General features: G+C 58.3%; 1 protein-coding gene across 1 annotated transcript in view; it reads right to left on the reverse strand.

Annotated features, from left to right (window-relative positions):
• Nucleotides 1–24,568, reverse strand: part of LOC128798726 (collagen alpha-1(I) chain-like) — an 85,089-nt gene that overhangs the window by 4,522 nt on the left and 55,999 nt on the right. The window contains exons 11-57 of the mRNA XM_053962504.1: nucleotides 21,446–21,484; nucleotides 21,270–21,323; nucleotides 20,466–20,519; nucleotides 19,427–19,534; nucleotides 18,665–18,718; nucleotides 17,985–18,038; nucleotides 17,812–17,856; nucleotides 17,537–17,590; nucleotides 16,957–17,001; nucleotides 16,640–16,693; nucleotides 16,506–16,550; nucleotides 16,235–16,288; nucleotides 15,504–15,548; nucleotides 14,953–15,006; nucleotides 14,250–14,294; nucleotides 13,641–13,694; nucleotides 12,966–13,073; nucleotides 11,849–11,902; nucleotides 11,587–11,640; nucleotides 11,337–11,381; nucleotides 10,753–10,806; nucleotides 10,452–10,496; nucleotides 9,826–9,879; nucleotides 8,927–8,980; nucleotides 8,674–8,727; nucleotides 8,436–8,489; nucleotides 8,098–8,151; nucleotides 7,861–7,905; nucleotides 7,524–7,568; nucleotides 6,509–6,616; nucleotides 6,196–6,249; nucleotides 5,943–5,996; nucleotides 5,718–5,771; nucleotides 5,384–5,491; nucleotides 4,963–5,016; nucleotides 4,606–4,713; nucleotides 4,253–4,306; nucleotides 3,673–3,726; nucleotides 3,360–3,413; nucleotides 2,904–2,957; nucleotides 1,885–1,992; nucleotides 1,699–1,752; nucleotides 1,516–1,569; nucleotides 1,193–1,246; nucleotides 755–808; nucleotides 512–565; nucleotides 229–282 (exon numbers count right to left, since the gene is read on the reverse strand). Of these exons, the coding sequence (XP_053818479.1) occupies nucleotides 229–282; nucleotides 512–565; nucleotides 755–808; nucleotides 1,193–1,246; nucleotides 1,516–1,569; nucleotides 1,699–1,752; nucleotides 1,885–1,992; nucleotides 2,904–2,957; nucleotides 3,360–3,413; nucleotides 3,673–3,726; nucleotides 4,253–4,306; nucleotides 4,606–4,713; nucleotides 4,963–5,016; nucleotides 5,384–5,491; nucleotides 5,718–5,771; nucleotides 5,943–5,996; nucleotides 6,196–6,249; nucleotides 6,509–6,616; nucleotides 7,524–7,568; nucleotides 7,861–7,905; nucleotides 8,098–8,151; nucleotides 8,436–8,489; nucleotides 8,674–8,727; nucleotides 8,927–8,980; nucleotides 9,826–9,879; nucleotides 10,452–10,496; nucleotides 10,753–10,806; nucleotides 11,337–11,381; nucleotides 11,587–11,640; nucleotides 11,849–11,902; nucleotides 12,966–13,073; nucleotides 13,641–13,694; nucleotides 14,250–14,294; nucleotides 14,953–15,006; nucleotides 15,504–15,548; nucleotides 16,235–16,288; nucleotides 16,506–16,550; nucleotides 16,640–16,693; nucleotides 16,957–17,001; nucleotides 17,537–17,590; nucleotides 17,812–17,856; nucleotides 17,985–18,038; nucleotides 18,665–18,718; nucleotides 19,427–19,534; nucleotides 20,466–20,519; nucleotides 21,270–21,323; nucleotides 21,446–21,484 (2,766 nt within the window). The remainder of the gene's footprint in view (nucleotides 1–228; nucleotides 283–511; nucleotides 566–754; nucleotides 809–1,192; nucleotides 1,247–1,515; nucleotides 1,570–1,698; nucleotides 1,753–1,884; nucleotides 1,993–2,903; nucleotides 2,958–3,359; nucleotides 3,414–3,672; nucleotides 3,727–4,252; nucleotides 4,307–4,605; nucleotides 4,714–4,962; nucleotides 5,017–5,383; nucleotides 5,492–5,717; nucleotides 5,772–5,942; nucleotides 5,997–6,195; nucleotides 6,250–6,508; nucleotides 6,617–7,523; nucleotides 7,569–7,860; nucleotides 7,906–8,097; nucleotides 8,152–8,435; nucleotides 8,490–8,673; nucleotides 8,728–8,926; nucleotides 8,981–9,825; nucleotides 9,880–10,451; nucleotides 10,497–10,752; nucleotides 10,807–11,336; nucleotides 11,382–11,586; nucleotides 11,641–11,848; nucleotides 11,903–12,965; nucleotides 13,074–13,640; nucleotides 13,695–14,249; nucleotides 14,295–14,952; nucleotides 15,007–15,503; nucleotides 15,549–16,234; nucleotides 16,289–16,505; nucleotides 16,551–16,639; nucleotides 16,694–16,956; nucleotides 17,002–17,536; nucleotides 17,591–17,811; nucleotides 17,857–17,984; nucleotides 18,039–18,664; nucleotides 18,719–19,426; nucleotides 19,535–20,465; nucleotides 20,520–21,269; nucleotides 21,324–21,445; nucleotides 21,485–24,568) is intronic.

Below are 24,568 nucleotides of genomic sequence, written 5' to 3' on the forward strand. Positions count from 1 at the left end.
TTGGCTTCCCGAACCACATTTTGGGAATGATGTGATTTGTCTGACTGCACATACCCTCCTGGGATGTTAATTTGGGAGGAGAAGACAGGAGGAGATGGATGAACCATTTAAAAACTTCCCTCATCTCATTTTAAACAGATCCCTGCTTCGGGGCCCTGCAGAGCTGGGTCACACAGTGGGGTCAAACAGGGAGCAGCCAGCACCCCAAAACCCCACACTGATACTTACATAGAGTCCCTGGGGTCCCTGCGGCCCTGGAAGTCCTTTGTCACCTGGGTGGCCCTGAAATGCAACGGGAGAAGCCCTGGCTGTGCCCAGGGTGATGCTCCAGGGCAGGGAGAGCAGCCCACGGGGGCTGCAGGTGTGGGAGATGCCCCTGTTGGGCTGGGAGGCTCTGGGGGGACAGAGCCCTCAGTTATCATGGTTTATTCTTTTCCAACCCAGGGCTCAGGCAGGTGGGAGCACTGCCCAAACTGCCAGGGGGGCAAGGCAGCCTGACAAAGCCACCTACCTTGTGTCCCCAGGGACCCCGCGGGGGCTGCTGGCCCATCTTGCCTCGCTTGCCCTGGGGACCACAGATGAAAGACTCACAGGTAGCTCCAAACTGATCCAGACACCCCTCATCCCTCCGGGATCCCCTCTCCAGGGATTCTGAGCCCCCAGAAATCTGGGATCACCCTGCAGGGCCTGCATGGGCTCCAAGAAGCAGCTCCCTGCTCCCTGCCACCCTCGTGGGGACAGCAGTGCCATTTACCCGTCTGCCAGCTTCTCCTGGGACTCCTTCGTCCCCTTCCTGCCCCACGTCGCCCTGGGGGAAGAAGAGAGGGGGGATGTGGGTCTCCAACAGCTCAGCCACATCCCAGGACCAGGGAGGAGGAGATGGGGACAGAGCCCAGCAGGCACTGAGGGATTCTGGAGATGGGCACCAAGAGCTGGGGAGGCCCCTGTGCCCCCCAGGGCCACCTGAGCCAGGCTGGAGGCAGGATCTGCCAGCCCCTCACCCACAAACCAGCCCAAGGCAGCCCAAGAGCATCCTGTGTTTGCCAGGTGGGGAAAAGCAGGTCCTTCTGGGCAATTCCCAGTTTTCTCTCCATGGTTCCCCAAAGGGATTGAACAGCTCAGGCTTGCCCAGCCCATGCCCACTGGGCAGTGCCCCTCAGGTGCCATCCCCAGGGGAGCACTTTGGGGGTACCTTATCTCCTTTGCGGCCTTTCCGTCCTTTAGGACCAGCTTGTCCAGGAGACCCCTAAAATCCCAAAGGAGAGGGAAACCCTGCTGTGAGGGCGCTGTGCCAGGGATGCCCCTCCTGGCTTCCCTCCCTGCCTCGCCCCAGTGTGCACAGGGGGATCTTCCCTTTGGGATTTTCTCTGGAGCAGGCTGGGCAGAAGGGGGCTGTGGGAGGGTTCAACAGGAGCAGGAGATGGTGCCTGCATTGGACTTCTACACATCCAGGAGATGCCAGCATCCCACAGCCTCTTTCAGGAAGAGCCACCCGGGCTCCATCCCACTCCTCACCATTTGTCCTGGTTTTCCCGGCTCGCCTGGCTCCCCTTTTGCACCCACCAGGCCCTAAGAAGGAAAACAGAATTCAAGGCAAATCCAGAACTTCGGGTTATTCAGATATTTGGGTTATTCTGTGAGGGACACAGATCTGGGAAGCTGGAAAAGCTGGAATGGGGCAGAGAGGAGCCTGCTCACCTCAGTGCCACTCAGCCCAGTGGCTCCAGCTTCACCTGGTGGCCCAAGAGTCCCCTGAGTTCATTCGGGGACAAAACACGAGGCTGGCACCAGGGGAAGGCAGGAGGGCACAGCTGGGGCTGTTGTCCCCAGGGAGAGCTGTGCCAGGGATGTCCCCTGCCCGTCCCCGTGGAGCACAGGCGTTACCTGCCGGCCCGGCTGGCCCTTGGTGCCCACCACTCCTCTGGCTCCCTCGTGCCCGCTGTAGCCCCGGAGCCCAGGGGCACCTGCCAGTCCCCGAGCGCCCTGCGAGCCCTGCAGGGCACAGAGATGGGGACACTGCTCAGCCCCATCCTCAGCAGGGCCCGAGCAGCCACCCCTCAAGGGACTTCATCTACACTGAGCTTTGCAAATCGACCTGGGGTTTATTGCACAGCAAATCCACCCAGAGTTTATTGCACAGCAAATCCACCCAGAGTTTATTGCACAGCAAATCCGCCCGGAGTTTATTGCACAGCAAATCCCCCTGGGGTTTATTCCACAGCAAATCCACCCGGAGTTTATTCCACAGCAAATCCACCCGGAGTTTATTCCAGAGCCTGGCCTCTCCCAGCAAATCACCCAAGCTAAAGGCTTGGAGCAACCTGGTCTGTGGAAGGTGTCCCTGCCATGGCAGGGGATGGAATCTAATGAGATTTGAGGTCCCTTCCAACCTAATTCTGGGATTCTGTACGGGCACGTCTTGCCTGGGCAGAGCAGCACTGCAAAGTGGGAAAACAGGGATGCAGGTGGGATTTATCCTACAGCTGAGCTCAGGGCATCCATAACACATCTGGGGCTCTCTGTCATGACCATAATCCCCATCCTGGGGCACCTCACGTGGTCCAGGCACTGGGCAGCTCCCGGAGTCACACGAACACCTGAGGATCTGCTCCAAGGAGGGGGAAATCCAGAGCCCTGGAGCTGCCTCAGGCAGCAGCAGCAGCGCAGTGTTACCTGTGCAACAGCCCTGGCACCTTGGCACGGCTTTTAACAGCTCTATTAAAATTCCTTTGGGGAGCTTTAGCTGTGGGAAACCCAAGGAAGCAGTGACTCAGTCCCAGAGCTGGGAGCCATGGCCAGGCTGGCAGAGCTCACTTTGCAGCCACTCCTAGGGTGAGATACATCCCAAAACACCACCAAACCTCTTTCCCAAGGGAATTTTTGGGGGCAGGGCTGGTACTCACCACTGGGCCAGGCTTGCCACCATCTCCCTTCGCTCCGTCATCTCCGGCCTGTCCCTGTGGGGACATGGGGGCTCAGAAAAAGCCCCTCACCACCGTGTCCTTCACCTCTGTGGGGACTTCGAGCATCCTGTCCCACATCCCATGCCCCGCAGGCCAAGACGGCACTGGGAATCACGTGGGAGTGAACAGGATTCAGTAGGAGGAACAGGTTTTCCATGAGGCACCACTGGGTGCTGGAAAATGTCTGATATTGGGGGTTTAGGTACTGGGAGTTTGGGGTTTTTAGGGTCCTGGGAGTCAGTGCTGAGGTATGAGGTGTGAAACCCCCTCCTCAATTCTGAGCCCCCAGCCTGGCCAGTGAAGGGGCAATAAATCCTTTGGGTTGTACTGGGAATAGGGAAGAGCTGGAGAAGCCTTTGGCAATTCCCAGTTCTGCAACATTCCAGGCATCAGTACCTGGAATCCTGCAGCCCCAGCAGGTCCATCCACGCCTCGTAGCCCTGGATCTCCCTGGGAAAGGAGGGGAAACAGCTGTGTCCATGGAAAACCCTTCCCTGCCTTGCTGGCTCTGCATCTCAGGCAGCAAGGCAGGGCGTGTCCCATGGCAGGTCCCCCTGTCACCAGCCAGCCCAGGACATCCACGCAGCCAGTCCCAGCACATTCCCACTGGGAAATGTGGGAATTTTTCCACATGGGAATTCCTTGGGAAGAGGCCAGAAAAGGGAGTTTGACCCGGAGATGAAGGGTTGGAGCCATCATCTCTCTGTACCTTCTCTCCCTCGGGACCGTCGAGCCCAGGAGGACCTCGGAGTCCTGGCGGCCCCTGTTCAGGGCACAAGCAGAGGAGCCCGGGTCACTCAGCCCTGCCAGTGCTCCTGGTCACAAAAATGTCCCCTGCCAGTGCTCCTGGTCACACAAATGTCCCCTGGCAGGTCTGGGACAGAAATGGGGCCCTGCCAGTCACACAAATGTCCCCTCACCAGGTCAGTGACAGAGATGGGCCCTGCCAGTCACACAAATGTCCCCCACCAGGTCTGGGACAGAAATGTCCCCTGCCAGTGCTCCCAGTCACAAAAATGCCCCCACACAGGACCAATGACAGAAATGGGGCCCTGCCCAGTGCTCCCAGTCACAGAAATGTCCCCTGCCAGTGCTCTCAGTCACACAAATGTCCCCTCACCAGGTCTGGGACAGAAATGGAGCCCTGCCAGTGCTCCTGGTCAAACAAATGGCCCCTCACAGGACCAATGACAGAAATAGGGCCCTGCCAGAGCTCCCAGTCACACACACATCCCCCACACCAGGTCTGGGACAGGTGGAAAGGGGACAGGGGACATGATCTGACTTACAAACCATCCTCTGGCTCCAGCAGGTCCTGCAGCTCCGGTGACACCGCCCTGGCCCTGGCACACAGAGGGGGACCTGTTCCCAGCCTGGCAGGGGCTGGAACGTGGCTGGAGGCAGCATTACCCCAAACCGCCCCACAAACCCAAACCATCCTTTTGTGCTAGCCAGACCCAGTTTTGGTGTCGTGCCTGTGAGACGTGAAACTCCCCAATTATGGAGATTTGACAATTCCTAGGGCTTTCTGCAGCTCCCAGAGCCCAAGGTTTGCAGCAGGGGTGAGTGGCCTCCTTGGCACCCATCAGCCAGCCTTTGGGGACATTGCAGGGTGAGGTAGCCCAGCCCCAGCTGTACTTGCCAGCAAACCTTCTCGGCCCTTCTCTCCCTTCTGGCCTTTCCCTCCAATTTCACCTGTGGCAGCTCCTGGACCGGGAATTCCAGGAAGGCCCCTGGGGCCAGCATTGCCCTGCTCAGGGATGGAGACAAGTGTCACCACAAAGAGGGAAGAGAACAACAATAAACGAGCTTCTGCATGGAGGTGAGCTGTGTCACCCTCTGCCCAGGTGGCACAGAGAGCAGATCACCCTGGGCTGCTCCTCAGCCATGGGGACACCCCTGTCCTGCTCTGTCCCCACCGTGGAGCAGCAGAGGTTGAGCAGGCATGGAGTGTTCCTGAGGTGCTGGAAAGAGGGACAGGGTTAGAGACACCCCTCACCTTCTGCCCCCGCAGTCCTGGCTCGCCCGGGTCTCCAGTGTCACCAGTGTCACCCTGCCCAAGGGGAAATGCCCACATCAGACACAGCAGCTGTTCCCCAGCCCCATCCCAGGGTGGGTTAAAAGCTGGGCTTTAATTTCCATGGGCTTCTCCACCCTCCCCTGGCTGGGATTTTGATGCTGGGCAAGGCATGGCCTCACCTCCTGTGCTGGGAGACCACCCCAGCTGTGACCCCCCTACCCCAAAAGTGAGCGGGGACAAAATGCTGAGCACACCTTGCCCAGCACGGGGACCCCAAAGCATCAACCCCCGGTTCCATGGGAGCATCCCAGGCTCTGTGGGACAAAGCCATGGCATGGGCAGGGTCCAGGGGCAGCGCCTTTCCCATTGCCATTCCCTGTGGGGACAATCCCACACGTACCTCCTTGCCTTGCTTCCCAGGCCGTCCTGGTGGCCCCTCTGTCCCCTCGTCCCCTGGCTCCCCAGGGCTCCCTCTGATGCCTGGAGCTCCACGGGTTCCTGCCTCTCCCTGGACAGGATGAAGATGACCAGGATGATTCTGGGCTGCCTTTTCCAGCTGAGCCTTTTCCCATACTGGGAAAACCCCATTTTCTTATGGGCCCCCCTGCCATGGCCAGCAACGTCAATCCCCAGGCACGAGGATGCTGGTGGGGGGGGGGGATTCAGGTGCCTGTGTGACCCTGCAGGAGTGGGGTGAGCCCAGCACCACCCCCAGCATCACCCCCAGCACCCACCTGCTCACCCTTGGGCCCCAGCTGACCCTCTGCTCCCAGTGGTCCTGGTGGTCCCTGTGGAGGGAAGAAAAGCCCAGCCCTAGCACAGCTCATGGGCCCAGCTTTAACCTTCTGGCTTTTTTTGAGGATCAGCAGCTTGCTCCCATCCTTGGAACAGGGAACTGAGGGTGGGGGGAGGCTGGAGCAGCCCCATCGGGGTGGGGACACAGCTCCTGGCTGTTGTACCTGCTCCCCATCCAGCCCGCGGACTCCGGCTCCCCCGGGATCTCCCACCTCACCCTGCAGAGGACACAAAGTCAGGACAAGCAGCCGTGGTGGTTCTCTGTCTCTGCAGCTCCCCGAGATGTAAATCCCCATCCCACAGCAATGGGCCCAACTGGGAGCAGTGCTGGTCCCCAGAGCCCTGGGGAGGTCAGTGGGCTGAGCCCGAGGCTCTGGGCAGCTCCCAGGGAAACCAAATCCTCTCCTTTGTCCTCACCTTCTCTCCTCTCATCCCTGCAGGCCCTTCACGTCCCTTTGGACCTTCCCGGCCCTGAGAACAAACACCCCACATCAGCAGAGGGGCTTGGCCCGAGCTCAGGAGCCTTTGCAGTTCCCCAGCGGGGTCTGGGGTGTCCTGACACACCACACAGGGAATCCCTGCTCCAGCTCCTCAAGCCCCCTGCAGCAGCTTCCCTTTTCCTTCCCTTCCTGCAGCTGCTTCGGGGAGCTCCCCAAAGGTGCTGCTGCAGCAAAATCCTTAATGCCTGTCCTCCTGAGAGGATCAGTGGAGGGCTCCCAGCACCACTCACCGGGTAGCCAGGCGGGCCAGCAGCACCAGCTGCCCCAGGAGCGCCTCTTTCCCCGCCCAAGCCAGGCTTCCCAGGAATGCCATCCAGCCCTCTTGTGCCAGGAACACCCTGCAAGGCCAGAAAAGCCCCTTAGGCCCCCCAAAACACAGCTCCGGGAGGGCTGAGCCGGGGAAAGCCCCGTGGCTGATGCAGCTGGGTCACCTCGGGGTCCAAAGGTGCCACCTGCCCCACGTGTAGGACATTGCTGTTCCCACACCCCACTTGCCACCACCCACACACAGGATTTGGGGTTCCCTGCCCCACAACCACCCCAGGGATGAAGATGCCCTGGAGTGGGCACCTGTTGAGTTTTTTAGGGCTTTTTTTTGCCCTAGGGTTGGATTAAATGTGTGAGGCAGTATTTCTTGTTTGGATTCAGATATTTATATAGTTCTTATCTATATTATAGTCTCACAAACTGTGAGTTCTATAGTACTTCACTCTAACAAATTAAAAATTGAACTGCATTTCTCTTTCTACAAGGTTTTTTAAGGATAAACTGTCTAATTAAGAAATGACACTTAAATTATTTTTACTTTTAACCTAATAACAAACCACCCGTGGCCTGCAATGTAGACTTTTTTATCTAATTACAGACTACTACTTAAACCTGTGAAGAAGAAGGACCAGCCTCTGCCCTAAAACCTCCATCTTGCTTTATATATATTACTATATATATAATATATATATATAATATAATATATATATAATATATATATTTTTTACTATATCCTAAAACTTTAGTAAGTTCTCCACCACATGATATTACACACTTCTATTCAAACTCCACCCCCACAATCCCAGTTCTGTCATTCCATTCTGGAAGCTTCCCCACGGCCTCAGGTCAATGCAGTGTTCTCCTGGGGTCAGTGCCTGGCAGCACAGAAAGTCTGAAATTCCCAGTGACCAGGGTTGCTACAGATGTCCACCCTGTGGGACATGAGCCCAGCCCAGCAAGGCACAGCTCTGCACTTACAGGCAGCCCTGGGAGCCCTCGAGGACCTGGGTCACCTGTTCTGCCCTGGGAAAAGAAGGATGTTCAGCAGTGTGTCCACGGAACGGGGCACCAGGGAAGTGGGATCAGGGTGAGGCTTTGCTCAGAGCAATCCCCATGTCTTGGGACCATCTCAACGGTGTCTGCTGCATCAGGACAGAGCCCAGCCAGCAGGGAGTGGGACCAGGGTCCTGCCTGCTCCCTAAAAGGCTTTGGGATGGATCCGTGCTGCAGGCAGCACAGGGGGTGTACTGCAGGTCACACATCCATGCAGAGGGATCGGAGCAGCCAGGAATACAGGGAGCAAGGAGAGCCCTACCTGGGAGCCCGGAGCACCACGAGGACCAGGGGGACCTGGCAGGGCCTGGGGGACAAGAGCAGTGTCACCAGCAGTGACACAGCCCTGGCTGAGCCCCCTGCCAATTGAACTGCAGCACTGGCAGAAGTTCCCCATGGCAAAGCTTTCCCATTTCCCCATTCCCAGCCCAGCAGGGAGAACTTGCCTGGCGCTTTCCAGGGGCTGGAGCTGCCCAGAACAGCAGCAAACAGTGCTTACCTTTGGACCAGCTTTTCCTGGAAATCCTGGTGGACCTTGAGCTCCCCTTTCTCCCTGTTAGGAGGCAAGAAAGATTTCCTTTCCTCTGTATGTTTTAACACAAAAACCTCATTAAAAAGCACAACAAAACAAACAAAATCCAGCTCTGAGAACAATCTGGAGGTGTTGGGGCAGAGGAGGTGCTGGAGTGCCAATGGTTCACCTGCTGTGGGAGACAGATCCAGCTGTTCTCCTCCCACCATGGCTGGTGGAGGCTATGGACACCTCCAAACCCATCCACTGGCTTCAAACTCATCCCAAAAATGCTTCCAGTGCTGGAGTGGGTGTCCCATCCCTACCTTGTCTCCCCTGCGTCCCAACCTCCCGCGGTCTCCAGCAGGTCCAGGATAGCCCTGGGAAGAGCTCGGGGTTAGGAGGCAGCTGGGGCTGCCTGGCATCTCTGTGTTTTTGGGAGAAGGTGGCTGAGGGAAAGGCAGGAGCTCTGGGAGGATGGTGGGTGCCCAGCTGGAGGCTGCTGCAGCCTCCTCCCAGTCTGGCCACCGCCGTGTCCCCTCTGTGGGCAGCTCCATCACTTACATAGGTGCCCACAGGTCCTTGTGGCCCCTCCAAGCCGGGCTTCCCAGCCAGCCCCTGGCAGGCAAAACAAGAGAATTAGCAAACCCCACTCTGGGGATGCAGTCAGGCACCCTCCCTTTCTCAGTGATCCCATGGGATGTGAGGAGCCCTTGGCCTGGGTCCATGGGATCCCCCCAGGTCTCCCCAGGGCAGTCTCTGGGGGCTGTGCTCCACCATCACTCCCCAGCCAGCCCCCCCCAAACCCAGCTCTCACCTTTGGGCCCGAGCAACCCGGGTCTCCATCAGGTCCAGGCTTTCCTGGAGAGCCCTTTGGGATTATTTGGGGAGGAGGTGTCAGTCAAAGGCTGAGAGCAGACGAGCCCCCCGAGCCCTCACTGCTGCCCCGAGCTCATGGCCAGGGGTCACCTGGGCCCAACAGGGTCACAGGGGGCAAACTCGGCCTTTGTGGCTGGTCCTGGTGGCTCCTGCACACCAGCCCCCATGGCTGGCAGGGCTGTCACCAGGGAAGGTGACAATCCTTGCTCCCAACATCACCACCAAGCCCAGCTGAGTGCAAGCTCTCAGGGAGGAGCTGCTCCAGCTGCAGGAGCTGTTCCAGGTCTCCATCCCAGGTCACTGAGCTGGAGGGACCCCAAGGATGACCCAGCCCAGCCCCTGGCCCTGCCCAGACCATCAACAACCCCACCCTGGGCATCCCTGGCAGCGCTGGCCAAACGCTCCTGGAGCTCTGGCAGCCTCGGGGCCGTGCCCATTCCCTGGGGAGCCTGGGCAGTGCCAGCACCCTCCCCCTGAACCTGTGCCACCCTCTGCCACTGGGATGTCCTCCCAGGACCCAGAGGCAGCTCCTGCTCAGCCACGGAGGGTTTCCATGAGCTGCCATTCCCCATGGACACCCTGCCAGGCTCAGGAAGGCTGCACAGTTCCTGGAGCAGGCTGATTCCTTGGGGGAATGATTTTGCTCTTCCCTAGCCCCAGTTATTTCCACCACTGAGGCTTTTAAATGTGTTTTATCAACCAGCTAAGATCAGATCCTACAGATGCCCTGATTCCCAAGGAAGGTCCCACATTCCCCACCAGCAGCACCAGCCCCACTGACATCCCACCTACAAAAACACACACTTCATGCAGAGGAATATTTTTTTTTTTCCTTACTATGGATCCAGGAGTTCCGGCGTGCCCACGGGCCCCTGGCAAACCAGCAAATCCCTGGAGGGAAGGGCAGCAGAGGAGCCATGGAGGGAGGGAAGGAGAGGAGGATGGAGAGACTCAGCCCTGGGTTTGAGCCCCACCCAAAGCACAGGTGAAGGGCCCAGCCTGGACAAGGCAGCACTGGGGCTTTTCCTTCAAATCCAGCTCCTGGATTCCTCATGGAATCACTACAGCTGTGAGTGGACAGACACAACGCCCACCCGTGCCCCAGACTCTGTGTGATGCTGGCAGCACTCAGGTGTGTCTCTGACCCAGTTTTCATCCTCTTTTTTGAGGGGAGCAGCAGATTTTTATTTTTTAATTATTTCTTTTAATTTCAGAGCAAAGATAAATATATGATATCCTGCAGAACGGAAAACGTGCTGCCAGCCCCAGTCTTGCTGCTGGATTTGTTCAGGCTAGCAGTGCTAGGGGTGGGAAATCCCACTGCCCTGTTCCCAGTGCTTCCCCCCTGAGCAGGATTCCCAGAGGAGCACCCTCCAGCTGCCCATGGACATGCTTTGGAGGCACATTCCCAAAGGGATAAAGCTGAGCAGAGGGATGGAAAGCCAGAAATCAGCTGTACTCACCACTGGTCCCCTCCTGCCTGGGCTGCCCACGATCCCTGGGTGGCCCTGCAGGGTGAGGACAAGGGTGAGGAAGCAGAACAGCCTCTCCCAGTCCCCATCATGGCAACGTCCACGGTATCAAGGTCTTGTCCCACACAGCCACGAGGATGGGAGGTTGGGAAGTGTCCCCACTGATGGTATCAGGTTTTGTCCCTTATGGCCACGGGATGGGAGGTTGGGAAGTGTCCCCATGGGCTCAGCTGCCCCTGCCCACACGTCCCAGCACCCTGTCCCCAGGCAAGTACAGATGCAGGATGGGAACCTGTGTACCAGGCTTTCCTTCTGCGCCCTCCGCTCCCGGCACGCCCCGCGAGCCCTGCAAGGAGAGTTTTGTCTCAGGGTGGCCCCACCAAGGGCTCCCCCAGCCCCAGGGCCACCCTGCAGGGTGACAGTGTGGGACATCAGCAGTGGCACTGCCGGTGGAGCTGTGCATTCCTCCGTGCACAGCTCGTCCCACGCAGCTCCGGCAGCTCCTCCCTGCTCCATCCATTGGGATGGGAAATAACATCCACGTGGGAGGGAAGCTGTTCCCACCAGGAACACCTCGGCTGGGTTTTCCCTCCTCCTGCCCCAGCTATTTATTCCTGGCTCCTTCACCAGCCTCAGCTCTGAATAACAAAGCTTCCTTATAAAGTTCTTTCCCGGAATTTTCTGTGCTCAGCATTCGTGGTGTTGGGCAGGTGGTTTGTCAAAAAGCAACGTGCCACAGCCTGAGATGCTCATCCCAACTTTTCCTGCTCAAATTCCTGACCCTCTGGTCTGGCCACATCCCAGGATGCTGCTCCCATGTCCCAGAGCCAGCAGCTCCCCATGGCAGCCCAGGGATGTGGGATATCCTCTACTTACAGGCAATCCAGGGACTCCAACCAGCCCACGCTGCCCCACACGGCCCTGGAAAACCGCAGGAATCACAAAACCATCCCTCTGCCAGCGGCAAAGCTGCAGATCTGGAGGAAAATCTTGTGCCTGAAGGATGTGCTCTGGCCCAACACTTCCCAAGCCAAGCAAGGCATGTTTCAATCCAGGGTTGTTTCAATCCCCCACAGCCAAAGATGCTCCAAGATCCAGCCCCAAATTCCAGCACCCCGTTAGTTACCCGGGCTCCCCGCGGTCCTGGGCTTCCCTTGGGGCCATCAGGTCCTTGACATCCCTAAAATCCACACAAAGGAAAACACAGACATGGCAAATCTATAGGGGCAGGTCAGGGGGATGCCATGCACAGGGAGGGGCACAAGAGGCTGGAGACCCCCCCAGGATGGTGGCCCTGGGTGCTGGGACCCTGGCAGGGTGGGCACATCCCTGTTTGCCACGCAAGGAAGTGGGCAGCCCATGGGAAAGCAGCAAATTCTGGCACTGACCTTGGGTCCCTCGCTGCTGTTTAGCCCTGCAGGGCCAATCTGACCTTCTTCCCCCTGCCAGGAGAGAGGGGAGGAATGATCCAGGGAAAACACAGCCCCTGATCCCGGGGGAGTCACCAGCCTGCTGGTGGTGTAGGGACAAGCACTGCGAGTGTGACCACAGGTGACATTAATAAATGGCACCAGCTGAGCTTTGGTGGGAATGGGGACTTCCCCATCCCCCAGGGCTAGAAAACCAGGCAGAAAGAAAAATCTCAGCAGTTTGGTGCGGCCCAAAACGACATGGTTGGATATTTTTGTTTCCTGGTGGACAAATTAAAGGCAATTCCAAGGACTGCTGTGCCACGGCTGCTGCCTGCTCCAGCCCCTGTGCCAGCAGCGCTGCCTGGGAGGGTGGACAAGGCAGGAGAGGATTCCTGCTGCATCCCCAGCTCCTGGAGAGGTGGGAGGAGCTGTTACTCATCCTGGAGAGCAAAAGAGCAGATCCAGGAGGGTATCCCAAAAGCCCTGGGAGTGGGAGGGCGTCCCCTGCAGACTGGAAAGGTGGGTGGGAAAATAATCCTCCTTTTCCTGAGAAGTTGGGAATCACTAGGGATCAGCAGCCAGCCTCAGACACGGATCTGGAGGTGGGTTCAGTCTCCCAGACAGCTCTCTCAGGGCACACACCAAAGCCCTTCAGGCTGCCAGCACAGGCTCCAGGAGCAGGGAGCCTGGCAGGAGTCAGAGAGGGGCAAAAATGAGCAATCCACAAACCCTCTGCTCCCAAAAGCTGCACAGGAGCTGGCCCAGAGCAGGGACTCAGCAGGATCCTGCAGAGCTGCTCGGGCTGGGGCAGCAGGGGAGGGCTGGCAATCCTCTGCCCAGTGAACCCAGCAGCGAATTTTGGGGTGCAGAGGTGTGGAGCAGGCAGAGCACAGCTCAGTTTGGGTGTTGGGGGCACCTGCAGCCCCAAGGCTGGGGGCTCTGGGCCAAGCTCCCCATGGCTGATGCTGTTAAAGGCATCCTTTAGCAGAGATCCCATAAATCAGCACAGCCTGCCCCCTCAGGGCTGTCCCCACGCTGTGACACACGTGTGCTCCCCTCCCCAGTGACACTCCATCCCAGCAGTGGCACTCACGTCTGGTCCCCGTGGCCCTGCAGCCCCTCGGGGGCCGGGGAAGCCCTGCAAGCCCCCCTGGCCCCGGGTTCCTGGAGGGCCTTTTGCTCCTTGTGCTCCTCGTGGGCCCTTGGAGGAACAAAACACTGAGTGTCACAAAGCAGGGACAGCAATTCCCGGATCCACGGGCAGGAATTCCCCTGGAGAACCCATCACTGGCAGGCGTGGGCACCCCAAACCCTCCTCCCCCAGCATCCCTGGGGTACCTGAAATGGGGAAAGACATTGTTTAAACGGGCAAAGCGAGAAGGAGCAGGGGAGGATGGATCAGGTGGTGGGATCAGCACAAAAAGGGCTGCCTGGCCCTCACAGACCCCCAAACCCAGCAGGGCCCAGGCTCCTCGGGCAGCCACACCCACCCACAGCTGGGCAAAGCACATCTGAGCAACACAAGGAGCAGCTCCATGAGCCGTGCCCATTCCCTGGGGAGCCTGGGCAGTGCCAGCACCCTCTGGGGGAAGAACCTTTCCTGCTCTCCAGCCTGAGCTGCCCTGGCCCAGCCCCAGCCATTCCTGGCTCCTGTCCCAGAGTGCAGGGGGCTCTCATTCCAGCACCCAGCCCCTCCATGTCCCCTCCCCAGGGTGGCCAGGGACCTCCAGGTGGCATTTGGAGGCACCACAGGCTCAGGAATTGGTACCTTGCCTCCTTTGGCTCCCAGATCTCCCTTGGCTCCACCCGGACCTCGGCAGCCCTGCAAGAGCAGCAGCAGTGGAGGTTACACTGAGGAACCCCTGGTGCAAGCTGTGCTCTGACCCCAGCACCAAAGAAAGAGAATTTTGCCCTGTTCCACTCAGGGCTTTTCTCTGGATGGGCCTTTCTGAGCTGGGAGCAGGGACCTGCTGGATCTGGCTCTGGGACTTCTGGGTTCAATCCCCACCAAACCAAGGCCAGCAGCCCATGGCAGTGCCAGTGCCAGCTCCCAGCTGGTGGTGGCATCTCTGGCACCACCAAAACAATGCCAAGTGTCTCCTCCTCACTGCTGTGTTCTTTAGCTCAGGCCAAAGCGTTCCCGCCTCCCGGAGCTCCCAAAGGCAGGTGACTCCTCAGGACACTCCCAAGCCTGAAAACTCCTCTTATTACAGCAAAAGGAGCCCAAGCTCAGCTCTGCCTTCCCAAACAGCTCCAGCTGGCACCTACTCAAACATCAAGTCCAAGCACACATAAGGAACGCGGAGCCGCAGCTTTGGGCTGCTCTGCCTCGCCTCCCCTGCTTCCAAAGCAGGATCCCATGGATGCCATCACTCACCTGCTCTCCTTGGGTGCCTTTTGCACCTGGCAGGCCAAGAAAACCCTTCAGAGAGACAGAGAATGCAAGGTAAAAAGAAAAACACCAAGGGAAGCATTGTGTGTGCTCCTGGAGGTGACAAACTACCCACAGCACAGGATGGGCTGGAAATGGGGGCACCACTTTGGCTCTACAAGGGCTGCTGCTGAGATGCCCCAGTGGGATTTTTTCCCCAAAAAGGGACCAGGAGAGTCAAAAACCCTCCCAAGGCTGCCCCTAAGATGAGGATGAGGACCTTGTTCGACTCCAAAATGCACCCCCCACATCCCACCCCTCATCCCACCCCTGCCCCAGTTCTCAGCTCTGTGGCTTGGGGTCCCAGCACACAGAAAGGGACACCTGGGCCAGGCAGGAGGAAGCTCAGGCTGTCCCAAGCCTCTGGAAAGGGCACCTGAGCACCCAAATCCCTTGGGAAAAGGGTGTCCCAGGGAAGGAATCAGCAGGGCTGGGCCATCTCTGCTGCTAAATCCACAGGGAAAGAATAACAATCGAGAATAAAAAGAGGAGCTTTGGGGATGGGGACTGTGGCCACAGGGATGTGGCTGGCATCTCCACCAGCCCTGTGGGAAGCTGGGGAAATGGGATTCCCTGCAGGATTTTGTGGAATTGTCAGGGGGAGGATGAGAGCACCCCACATCCAGCCACCCCCTTCCCACGCACTTACCCCAGGGCCCTCCTGTCCCAGCTGTCCCCTCACCCCAGGGGCACCGTCTGCACCCTGCAGGAGGAATCCTGGAATCACAGACTGTCCTAGGCTGGAAGGGACCCCAGGGATGACCCAGCCCAGCCCCTGGCCCTGCCCAGACCCCCACCAACCCCACCCTGGGCATCCCTGGCAGCGCTGGCCAAACGCTCCTGGAGCTCTGGCAGCCTCGGGGCCGTGCCCATTCCCTGGGGAGCCTGGGCAGTGCCAGCACCCTCTGGGGGAAGAACCTTTCCTGCTCTCCAGCCTGAGCTGCCCTGGCCCAGCCCCAGCCGTTCCCTGGCTCCTGACCCTGTCCCAGAGTGCAGGGGGCTCTCATTCCAGCACCCAGCCCCTCCACGTCCCCTCCCCGGGGTGACCAGGTGGCATTGGGAGATCAGCTGGAAGTGCTGCCCCCTCTCCCCTCCAAAAACAGGAACAAGGACCCTCTCAGCCCCATATGTCAGGTCCCTGAGGGGAAATCCCTCCAAGCTGGGCTTCATCCCCACCAAGGTCCAGAAAAACGCTCTCACTGTGTCTCCTTTGGGACCTGTGGATCCCTCCAGCCCTGCTGGACCCTGGGAAAAGCAAAGGCAGGGAGATGTTGGGAGAAGAGGGATGTGGCTCCCTGTCCTGCTCTGGGGATGAGACCCCAGCCCACAGGAGCCTGCCCAGGAGCTGCCTCACACCTCAGGGACAGTGTCCCCACCCAGGGGACACAGCCCTTCCCACCCGATCGAAGCAGTGACCCTTGAAGGGGGAATAATGTGCTCTGACTCCATGTTGTAGAAGGCTGAATAAATTGCTTTTATTAGGCTAAATTATATTCAATTAATACTATACTAGAAATATATCATACTAAAAAGATACTAAAGAAAAAAACCCAGACCCAATTGGCCAATCAATCCACACAACCATCACTGTGTCCAATTAGCAAATCACTCTTGGGTAAACAATCTCCATAACACATTCCACATGTGCCAAACAACAGGAGCAGCCAATAGAGATAAGAATTGTTTTCTTCCTTCTCTGAGCTTTCTCACTGCATTTCACAACTTCCCAGGAAAAATCCTGGGAGGGAGAATCATGTCTGTCTCTGTTCAGAGAATGTGAACACCACACCACCCACCCACTCCTGGGGGGCCACCAGGACCCCCAAGGTCAAGGATTTCACATCCACTTCCCAAATACATGGGGGACAGATGCCAGCAGCTCCTGGAAGAGAACTGGGGGGATGCACCCAGCCCAGGACAGCACCACTCACCTGAGAGCCCCTGGGGCCGGGGGGGCCACGCCTGCCCTGCAAGCCCTGGGGTCCCTGCAGAGGGGGGACAGGAGCTGCCGTTAGCATCAAAACCTCTCCTGGCAATTCCCAGCCGCTGAGGAGCTCCAGAGTTCCCAGCTTATGGCACACTGAGGGCTACAGAAAGGATTCCCAGCCCTGAGCCAGCCTCTGCAGCTGTTGGGGTGGGTTTTTAACGCACCCCTCCAGGCGGGGTGAGCCTGGGACAGCCTCCCACCCCGGGGTCACCTACCTTGGGGCCGCGGGGTCCGGCCATCCCAGGAGGGCCCATTTCCCCCTGCGGAGAGAGCAGGGCAGGGGCGGGGTGAGCGCAGCAGCGACGGCAAAATCCCAAACAGCAAAGGATGGGCACCGGGGCACACCCACCTGAGAGCCATTGATGCCTCGGCATCCCACGGATCCCGGCTGGCCGGGCTCTCCCTGCAAGGCAAGACCCTGCTCAGCCCCACAGGGCAGGTGGGACAGGGACTTCTGAGCATCCCGGGGCTACTGGGGATGCTGGAGGGCTTTGCTGGTGAGTTTTAACACCACTGGTCCTTTTGCATTCCTCCCCCCACTGCCAGGGATGGTTTTAACCAAATGCAGCGTTTCAGGTGTAAATTAGAACAAGGGATGAAGTGGCACTCGGGGCAGCAGCAGCTCTGCTGCCTCACCTTCCATCTGTGCCAAACCCTGAGACTCACCACGGGGCCAGGAGGGCCCGGGGGACCCACTGAGCCATCTTCTCCCTGCAGCAGGAGAGAAAAAAAAGCCTTTTTTTTTGCTTTCTCTCCTTCAGCCCAAATCCCCCTTTTTCTTCACATCATTTTTCACATTTCTTCACATCAGCTGCTTGACACCCCCTCGAACATTTGCTGACCAACCCCAGCTCCCTTTCACACTTGAGAATTCATCCATTCACCACCAAACCACTTCAGTTCTCCTTTCAAAGCCTTTTCCAACCCTCTCCTGGACGGGATGTCTCCCAGTTATGTGGGAGCACTGAGCTATGCATATGCTGAGAGCAGCCTGGAAAAACCAGGTGCTGCCAGCCTGGGATTCATCTCAGCTGGAGGTGGCCACCTAAAATAAATCCCAATGTGCTCTGGAACAGCTCCTTTCTCTTCATTTCTCCTCGTTCCCAGCCAGAACAAGGATGGGAAATGCTGGAGGCAAGACCCCAACGTGCCTGGGTGCAAATCTCTGCTCAGACCCCTCTTCCCAGTGGGAATCCCCACTCCTGCACCCCTTTGGGGAGGGCACAGAGAAGGAAAATCCACTCACCTCTGGCCCTGCAGGGCCCTGGAAGCCCATGGCACCCTTCAGCCCCGCCAGGCCCTGGGAGAGAAGCCAGGAATGAGGTGTCAGCAGCCTGAGGTGACACTGCCTTTGTCCCCTCCCTCACAAGAGGGGCAGGGACAACACAGAGCCCACGAGGGCTTTGCCAAAGCCAGGAGAGCGTGGGCTGGAGCTTGGGGACATCGCAGAGAGGGACAGGGGGCAGGCAAAGGGCATGGAGGGAAGGGTGTGGGACACCTCCAGCTCCCCAGGGAACTCACCTGGAGCCCTGCAGGACCTGGCAGCCCATTCTCTCCCTTCACCCCCTGGAAAAGCCAAGAGCAGCCTGAGTGATGGAGGAGAGCAGGACCTGGGGCTGGGGGGCTGTGGCAGGGAAGGAGAGACCCCTGCCCGCCCTGGCAGGGCTGTGAGGGGCAGGGACAGCCACCCTCACCTTCACTCCCTTCTCTCCTTTGTCCCCAGCTGGTCCAGGGTCTCCCAAGAAACCCTGAAAAGGAACAAGGATGAAATGGGAACAAGGATGAGCCCCAGCTGGGCCACCAGGAGTTAAACTGTGGCTGCTGTGCCTCAAAGGACACAATCAGGGTGGGACAGGAGGATGGGGACCCTCAAGGTTGTGCTACATGGGGCAAAGCCTGGCTGCTGGTGCCCAGCACGGTGTCGCCTCCCTGAGCTCCTGGGGCACCGTGTCACCCACAGCAGTGACACAGGGCTGGCACAGGGCTCTGCACAGGCAGGAGGGCACAAAGTGAGGCCCAGAACAGGGATCTGATAACCCACGTGGGACTGCTGCAGCAAAAAGAAGAAATTAGGTCTCAAACCCACCAGGATGATCAGACCTTGGAGGAGCCCAAAAATCTCCTGGGCAGCTCTAAAAATGTTGGCCTGAAGAAGACTAAGTGATGGAAAATTAAAAAATTAAAGGGTGACAAACCACCAGCATTCACTGTTTTATGGACATTTTCCATCCTGGCTGACAAAGCCCTGGGGAGGAGCTGCAGGAGCAGTGCTGGTACCAGTGCGCCCAGTGTGAAAGGTGCTGGGTTTGGCACTGCTGGGACTGGGGCTGGCACCTCATCGTGCCCATGGCTGTGCAAGGCAGAGCCAACTCACCTCTTCTCCCTTGTCCCCAGCCAGCCCTCGGTCACCCTGGAAGCCCTGGAGGCCCTGGGAAGGGGAGGAAGGAGCAGGGCAGGCACTGAGGGGCTGCCACCCGTGTCCACCCCGCTCCCCAGCAGCTGCTGAGAGCCCCAAACTTTCCAGCACCCTCCAGTCCCTGTCCTCTAAACCCCCCTGAGAAAGCTCCCGAGCCCAGGGGCGTTGCCTGTACTCCCCAGGGATTGCTGCCAGGGTCTGGACAAGGGCAGGCACCAAGGAACCAGATTCCTGGATTGGACACGATCCAGGCATTCTGGAATTCCTCTCATTTCCTGCTCACCCTCCCAGTTTTGAGCCCTCAAGGCCACTGGTCTAGTGGAAGGTGTCCCTGCCCCTGGCACAGGGTGGAATGAGATGATTTTTAAGGTCCCTTCCAACCCAAGGCATTCCAGGATTTGCAGTTATTTGCCACGAGGAGGTCCAGGTGCAGCAGCCCAGCCCTGCTGCTCAGACCCACCCCACCCAGGAGCTGCAGCTCTGGGTATCCCAGCCCCTTAATGCCCATGTGGGATGCCCCACAACCCTTTTATTCCTGGCAAATCTAAACCTCGAGGCACTAACTGAGGCCTGCCTGGTTTGGGGGATGAGGAGAAATATTCTAAAGGAGGCAAGAGATGGAAGGGCAGCTTTAGGAACTCCCTGTCTCCAGCCCAGGGTTTGGAGCTCCAGCTTCCCCCTGATCCTGAGCCTTCCTGGCCCTGCCTGCCCACGGCTCACCTGCTCCCCTGGCAGCCCCCAGGGCCCAGGTTTGCCATCCAAGCCAGGGAAACCATCAGAGCCGGGGTATCCCACACGTCCTGGCAAGCCCTGGAGCCCGGGTTCCCCCTGGGGAGAAAAATCCAAGCATGGAAAATTAAAATATCCACATTATGAAAGCAATAAAGAAACTCTGAGCTCTGCCTGCCTCTGGCTCTGGAGCTGGGGAAAAGCTCTGTGCATCCAAGGGCTGCAAGTGTTGGGCAGGTGGATCTTTCCAGGTTCTCCTCCAAATCCCTGGGATAGTTGGAGCCAGGGGTTGCACAGCAGGAAGCAGCACGGAGGGCAGGGAAGAAGAAATGCAGTGAGAGAAGGTTGAGTGAAAGCTCCTGCCTCAGCTCCTGCCTCAGAGCCATTCCTGACCCTTTCCCACATGCAGGAGTCAGAGCAGATCCACCCCAGGATCCATGAGCAGCTAAAGCTCCAGCTTTACCCCCGAGCCCGGTGCACTCCTGAATTCAGGCAGGCTGCAGAGCAGTGGCGTGGGAGAGTGGGACATTGCTCTCCTTTCCTGGTACCCACAGGGCACCTAAATCCCACAGGGAGCTGAGCTGGGCAACCCCAGGGGAGATGGGAGCCCATGAGGGATCCCCATGGAGGGCACAGGCAGAGCTCACTGTCCCCTGCAGAGCTGGGGCGGTTCCAGGGGGTGACAAAGGGACTTTGGGAGGGCATCACCCAGAGGTGTGCAGCACCCAAAGGGGCTGTGCTGAGCTGTGACTGAGCCATCCCTGGCGCTGCAGCACAAGAGGAGCAGCAGGAGAATGACTTTGTGCAGAGCCACCCCTGCCTGGCACAGCAGGGAGGGGACCAGGGCATGGATCCCATCACTCCAAACCGGGAACACCATTCCCAAGCTGTCCCCAAGCCCATCACGACTCTCCCTCACGCAGGCAGGGGCTGATCCAAGAGGGGCAGGGTTGCTGAGGGTCCCAGGGCAGCCCTGAGGGCACAATCAACCTGTCCCAAGTGTCCCCACACCCCCCCAGCCCTGACTCACCGGGTACCCCCGCTGGCCTTTCTCCCCCGGCTCTCCCGGTGCTCCGCAGGCTCCCTGTGCACAAACAGGGACTGAGTCACCCGAGGTGTCCCCCCATCCTGCCCCGAGCCCTGTGGAGGCTGGCAGGACAAGCAGCAATGCCCAGAGGTGACATTGGGAAGGGCAGAGTGGGAGAATTCACATCCCTGGCACCCCCACCCTGCCCACCGCGCCCAGGGCAGGTTTGGAGTCAGCAGCGGATCATTTTTTGCACTGCTTTGGTTCCTGATGGGATGAGAATTTTGCCTTAGGACAAAAGAATTTTGTCAGGACAGGACAGAGAATTTTGCCTTCTTTTCCTCTGCCTTATGGCCAGATGGGGGGGAAGCATCACCCAGCAATGCCAAGCTAGTGGGCATGGAGCTGAGACCCCCCCAGCACAGGCTGGCCCCACACAAAGCCTGCCCCAGCCCTTCCCTGCCTTGTTTTTGTGCCTCTGGGAGGGATCCACATGGTCCCTTCCCCAAAACCAAGGGCTGGAACCTGATGCCCCAGGAAACGCAGCCAGCCCTGCTCAGCTGGCAGAGCGGAGGGGCTGCAGCTGCCAGGACAACCCTGGGAGCTGGATATCAAACATCCCGGGTTTCAGTGGGAAGCAGACAAGAAATCCATTAGGCTGCTTTGAAACCCAATCCCAAAGCCCCTAATTACAGCTCAGCAGCGGCCCCAGCCTGAGTGCTTGGGGACATCCACCCTGAAAGTGTCCCCAGGGCAGCCAGGGTGGCAGCAAGGCCACCAAAGGGACAACAGGGCTTTGGTACTCACAGGTGCTCCTGTTTTCCCAGGGTGTCCTGGGGGCCCAGGAGCTCCAGGTTTTCTCTGGATTAAAAAGAAACCACAAAAAACAAACGTTGGTAAAACACATCAAGTGCTTGGAGCAAGGAGAACTCAGCTGCCAATGAGGAAAAATCCAAATTGAAAGTGACCAAAGCAGCACTCACCGGCCAGCCCGCGTGCAGGAGTTGGTAAAATGATGATTGCTGGAAGAAAAATGAAGGGGGAAAAGCAAAATGTTAAAAAAAAAAAAATCCCAAATCCCTTTTTGCTCGCATCTCCTTGTCTTGGGAAGATGCAGCAATGAACCACTCCTTTAATTTGTTTATTTATTTCAGACTGTGCATGCGAGGCATGGGAGGAAGGACAATCTGAGGATAAGGTGAAGGAAATAAGGAGCTACTTCAGTAGAAAATTAGGCAGAGAGCCCACTTCTCCTGGGTTTGGTGAAATTCAGCTCCTCCATGGTGCCCTGCAGCCCTGGGACACCAGAAATGTTTGGAACATGGCAAGGTCAGAAACGTGGTGGTGGTGAGCACAGGGACTGCCAGATTTTAAACTAAAATCAGCTGGTTTGACCCTGCAGGTTACTCCACGTGGGGAATCTCCTCCAGCCTCTGGAAAACCCAGAGGAGCAGATCCCAAGTAGGTTTTCCTCTTGCTGCTCCCAGCAGCCAAATCTCAGATGCACTTCCAATTTTTCTGAAGACCAGATGACCACAGAGAGGGGGAAATCCACCTGAAATGCCCAGGGTGGATTAATCCCATCCCAACCAGTTCATCCCATCATATTTCCTTCCAAATAAAGGTCCTAAGACCACTTGGTGCAGCCTCCTCTCTGCACACTTCCAAGCCAGGTTTTCCCAAATTTTGGGAAATAAAATGTCCATCTCCAGCTACCAGCAACACAGGGGGGCAAAACTCATCTTTCCTCCTCCTCCTCCTTCCCACAGTGACTCCATACCTATGGTCCAGGCAGCTCCTCCAAATCCTGGCTCGTATCAGTGGCTCAGAAATCCCTTTCCTTACCCAGCATCCCAATCCCAGGCAGCTGGAGGGGCAGCATTCCTCTGTTCTCCCCAATTTCAACCTCCAGGGCACTGGGGAATCCCTCCTGTCCCCTGCTCCAAGGATCTGCCCCCCACTACCAGTGGGGAGAGAGGGGAAAAGCCAAGGAACTCATGAAGGAAAATAAACCCAGAGCTTTCAAGAGATGGAAATATTCTGAGCAGTGACCAGCACTCTGGGCCAGGTGATGGATGGCATCCCTGCTCCTTTCAGCTGATCCCAAATTGATTTCCGTGGGTGAATGGTGCAGCCCCTGGCAGGACCACGCTCCTCCTGTCCAGCCAGTTCTCATTTCCCTCAAAATCCACTCCCAAAACCTTGCTGGAGGAGGCTGGAGCACAGCCAATGCTTTTGCCTTGTCTCAGGAATCGGTGAACTCCGATTCGCCCAGGACAGGATATTATTTCATCCAACATTTTAAAAAGAGGGAAAAAAATCCCACGTGAGACACGGACTCGGATTTCAGAGCAGCAGATGCCAGGGAGGGGGAGAGCAGTTAATGGGCTCTGCAATTCCAGCAGGAAACAGTCGGAGCTCTGCTGCTGCTGCAGCTCTGGGAGGGGGGAGCAGCACAAGGGGAGGGGAGGGAGGATGGGGAGCAGCAGCCACGGGGATCTGGGCTCCTGGAAAACTCCAGCCCAGGAGCAGGGCAGAGGAACCCTTCGGGGCAGAGGAACCTTCAGGGCAGAGGAACCTTCAGCAGCCCTGGGGGGAGCAGCTCAGGCCTGGCAGAGCAGCTTTGGCTGCCCACCCTGTGCTACCCTCTGCAGTCACCCCATGGCCATCCCCAAGCTGTGCCACCCCCACCATGGCAGATGCCAACCCTGCAGTAGCAGCACATCCCTAAAAGTTCCCTCTTTTTGCTCAAGGGTCGATTTTTCCTTTCCCTCCGAGGTTCCCAGGCCCCATTGCCCAGCCTGACCCCTGTTTTTAAGGGGCTGGATAAAAGGAAAGGAGTCTGGTACTGCAGATGAAGCTCTCCAGTAACTGTGGGAGCTCCAGTTCTCCTTCCCAGGACTCTGGGACTTCCCCACTGCTGAAGCCAGCTCCAGAACAAGCCAGCAGCAGTTCCTGCCCTCCAGCCAGACCGAGACAACTTCTTGGCAAAGCCAACATCTGTCAGCACTTGGGGAACACAAACACAGGGCAGGGGCTTGGGCTGGAATCACAGCGGCCTTGAGCTGCTTTTCCTTCGTTCCCGTTAACAACAAAGGCTTTTTTCCAGGGGAAAGCAGCGGGAGAGGCTGAGAGCAGCACAGCAGCGCCAGCCGCTCTGGGACAGCCAGCACAGCCCTCGTTTTCCCAGCCCGTCCTCCTGCAGTGGCACCTTCCCTGCCCTGCATTTCCATGGGCTGGGCCAACAACAAACCCCAGGACAGCCCAAATCCCCCACACCACGGGGATTGCGAGCAGCACGGCCCCAAAGCACGGAGCTGTGGCTGCCAGCCCCATCCCCAGAGCAGCCAGTTCCACCCCGGCCTTATCTCAGCTGAGATTAGCAAATCCCAGCCCTGGGCTTTGCGTTTTCCCGCTGCCGCCGGCGGCACCGCCGCGGTCACGGGGCCACAGACACAGTGGCCCTGCGTGGCTTCGGGGTGGCCCACGGCCCCCTCGGCAGACACCGCCTTCCCCTGAGATCGGCACCGGGCCAGCCCTGCGGGGACCGGGCCAGCACAGAGCCGGGGGACAGCACGGGGACAGGGGACAGCACAGAGCTGGGGGACAGCACAGAGCCAGGGGACAGCACGGGGACAGGGGACAGCACAGAGCTGGGGGACAGCACAGAGCCAGGGGACAGCACGGGGACAGGGGACAGCACAGTGACAGGGGACAGGGGCCAGCACAGAGCCGGGGGACAGCACAGGGCCAGGGGACAGCACAGTGACAGGGGACAGGGGACAGCACAGGAACAGGGGACAGCACGGGGCCAGGGGACAGCACACAGAGCCCAGGGGACAGCACAGAGCCAGGGGACAGCACAGGGGACAAGGGACAGCACAGAGCCCAGGGGACAGGGGACAGCACAGAGGCCACAGCCAGAACCCAGCATCTCTCCAGCTTTGGTTTCCCGAGCACAGACAGGACATGTTCCCTCCAGCACTCCCAGCTGGGGACACCAAGGAGCTCCCAGCAACATCCGTAGATGTGGCTGTTCCTGCCTGCAGGAGGGCAAGGCCTGAGGGCTCTTTGCAAACACAGGCAAGGGGAAAATAAAGGGAATT

This window comes from Vidua chalybeata, chromosome 21 (genome assembly GCF_026979565.1).
Source record: "Vidua chalybeata isolate OUT-0048 chromosome 21, bVidCha1 merged haplotype, whole genome shotgun sequence".
In the NCBI taxonomy this organism is placed as follows: Eukaryota; Metazoa; Chordata; class Aves; order Passeriformes; family Viduidae; genus Vidua; species Vidua chalybeata.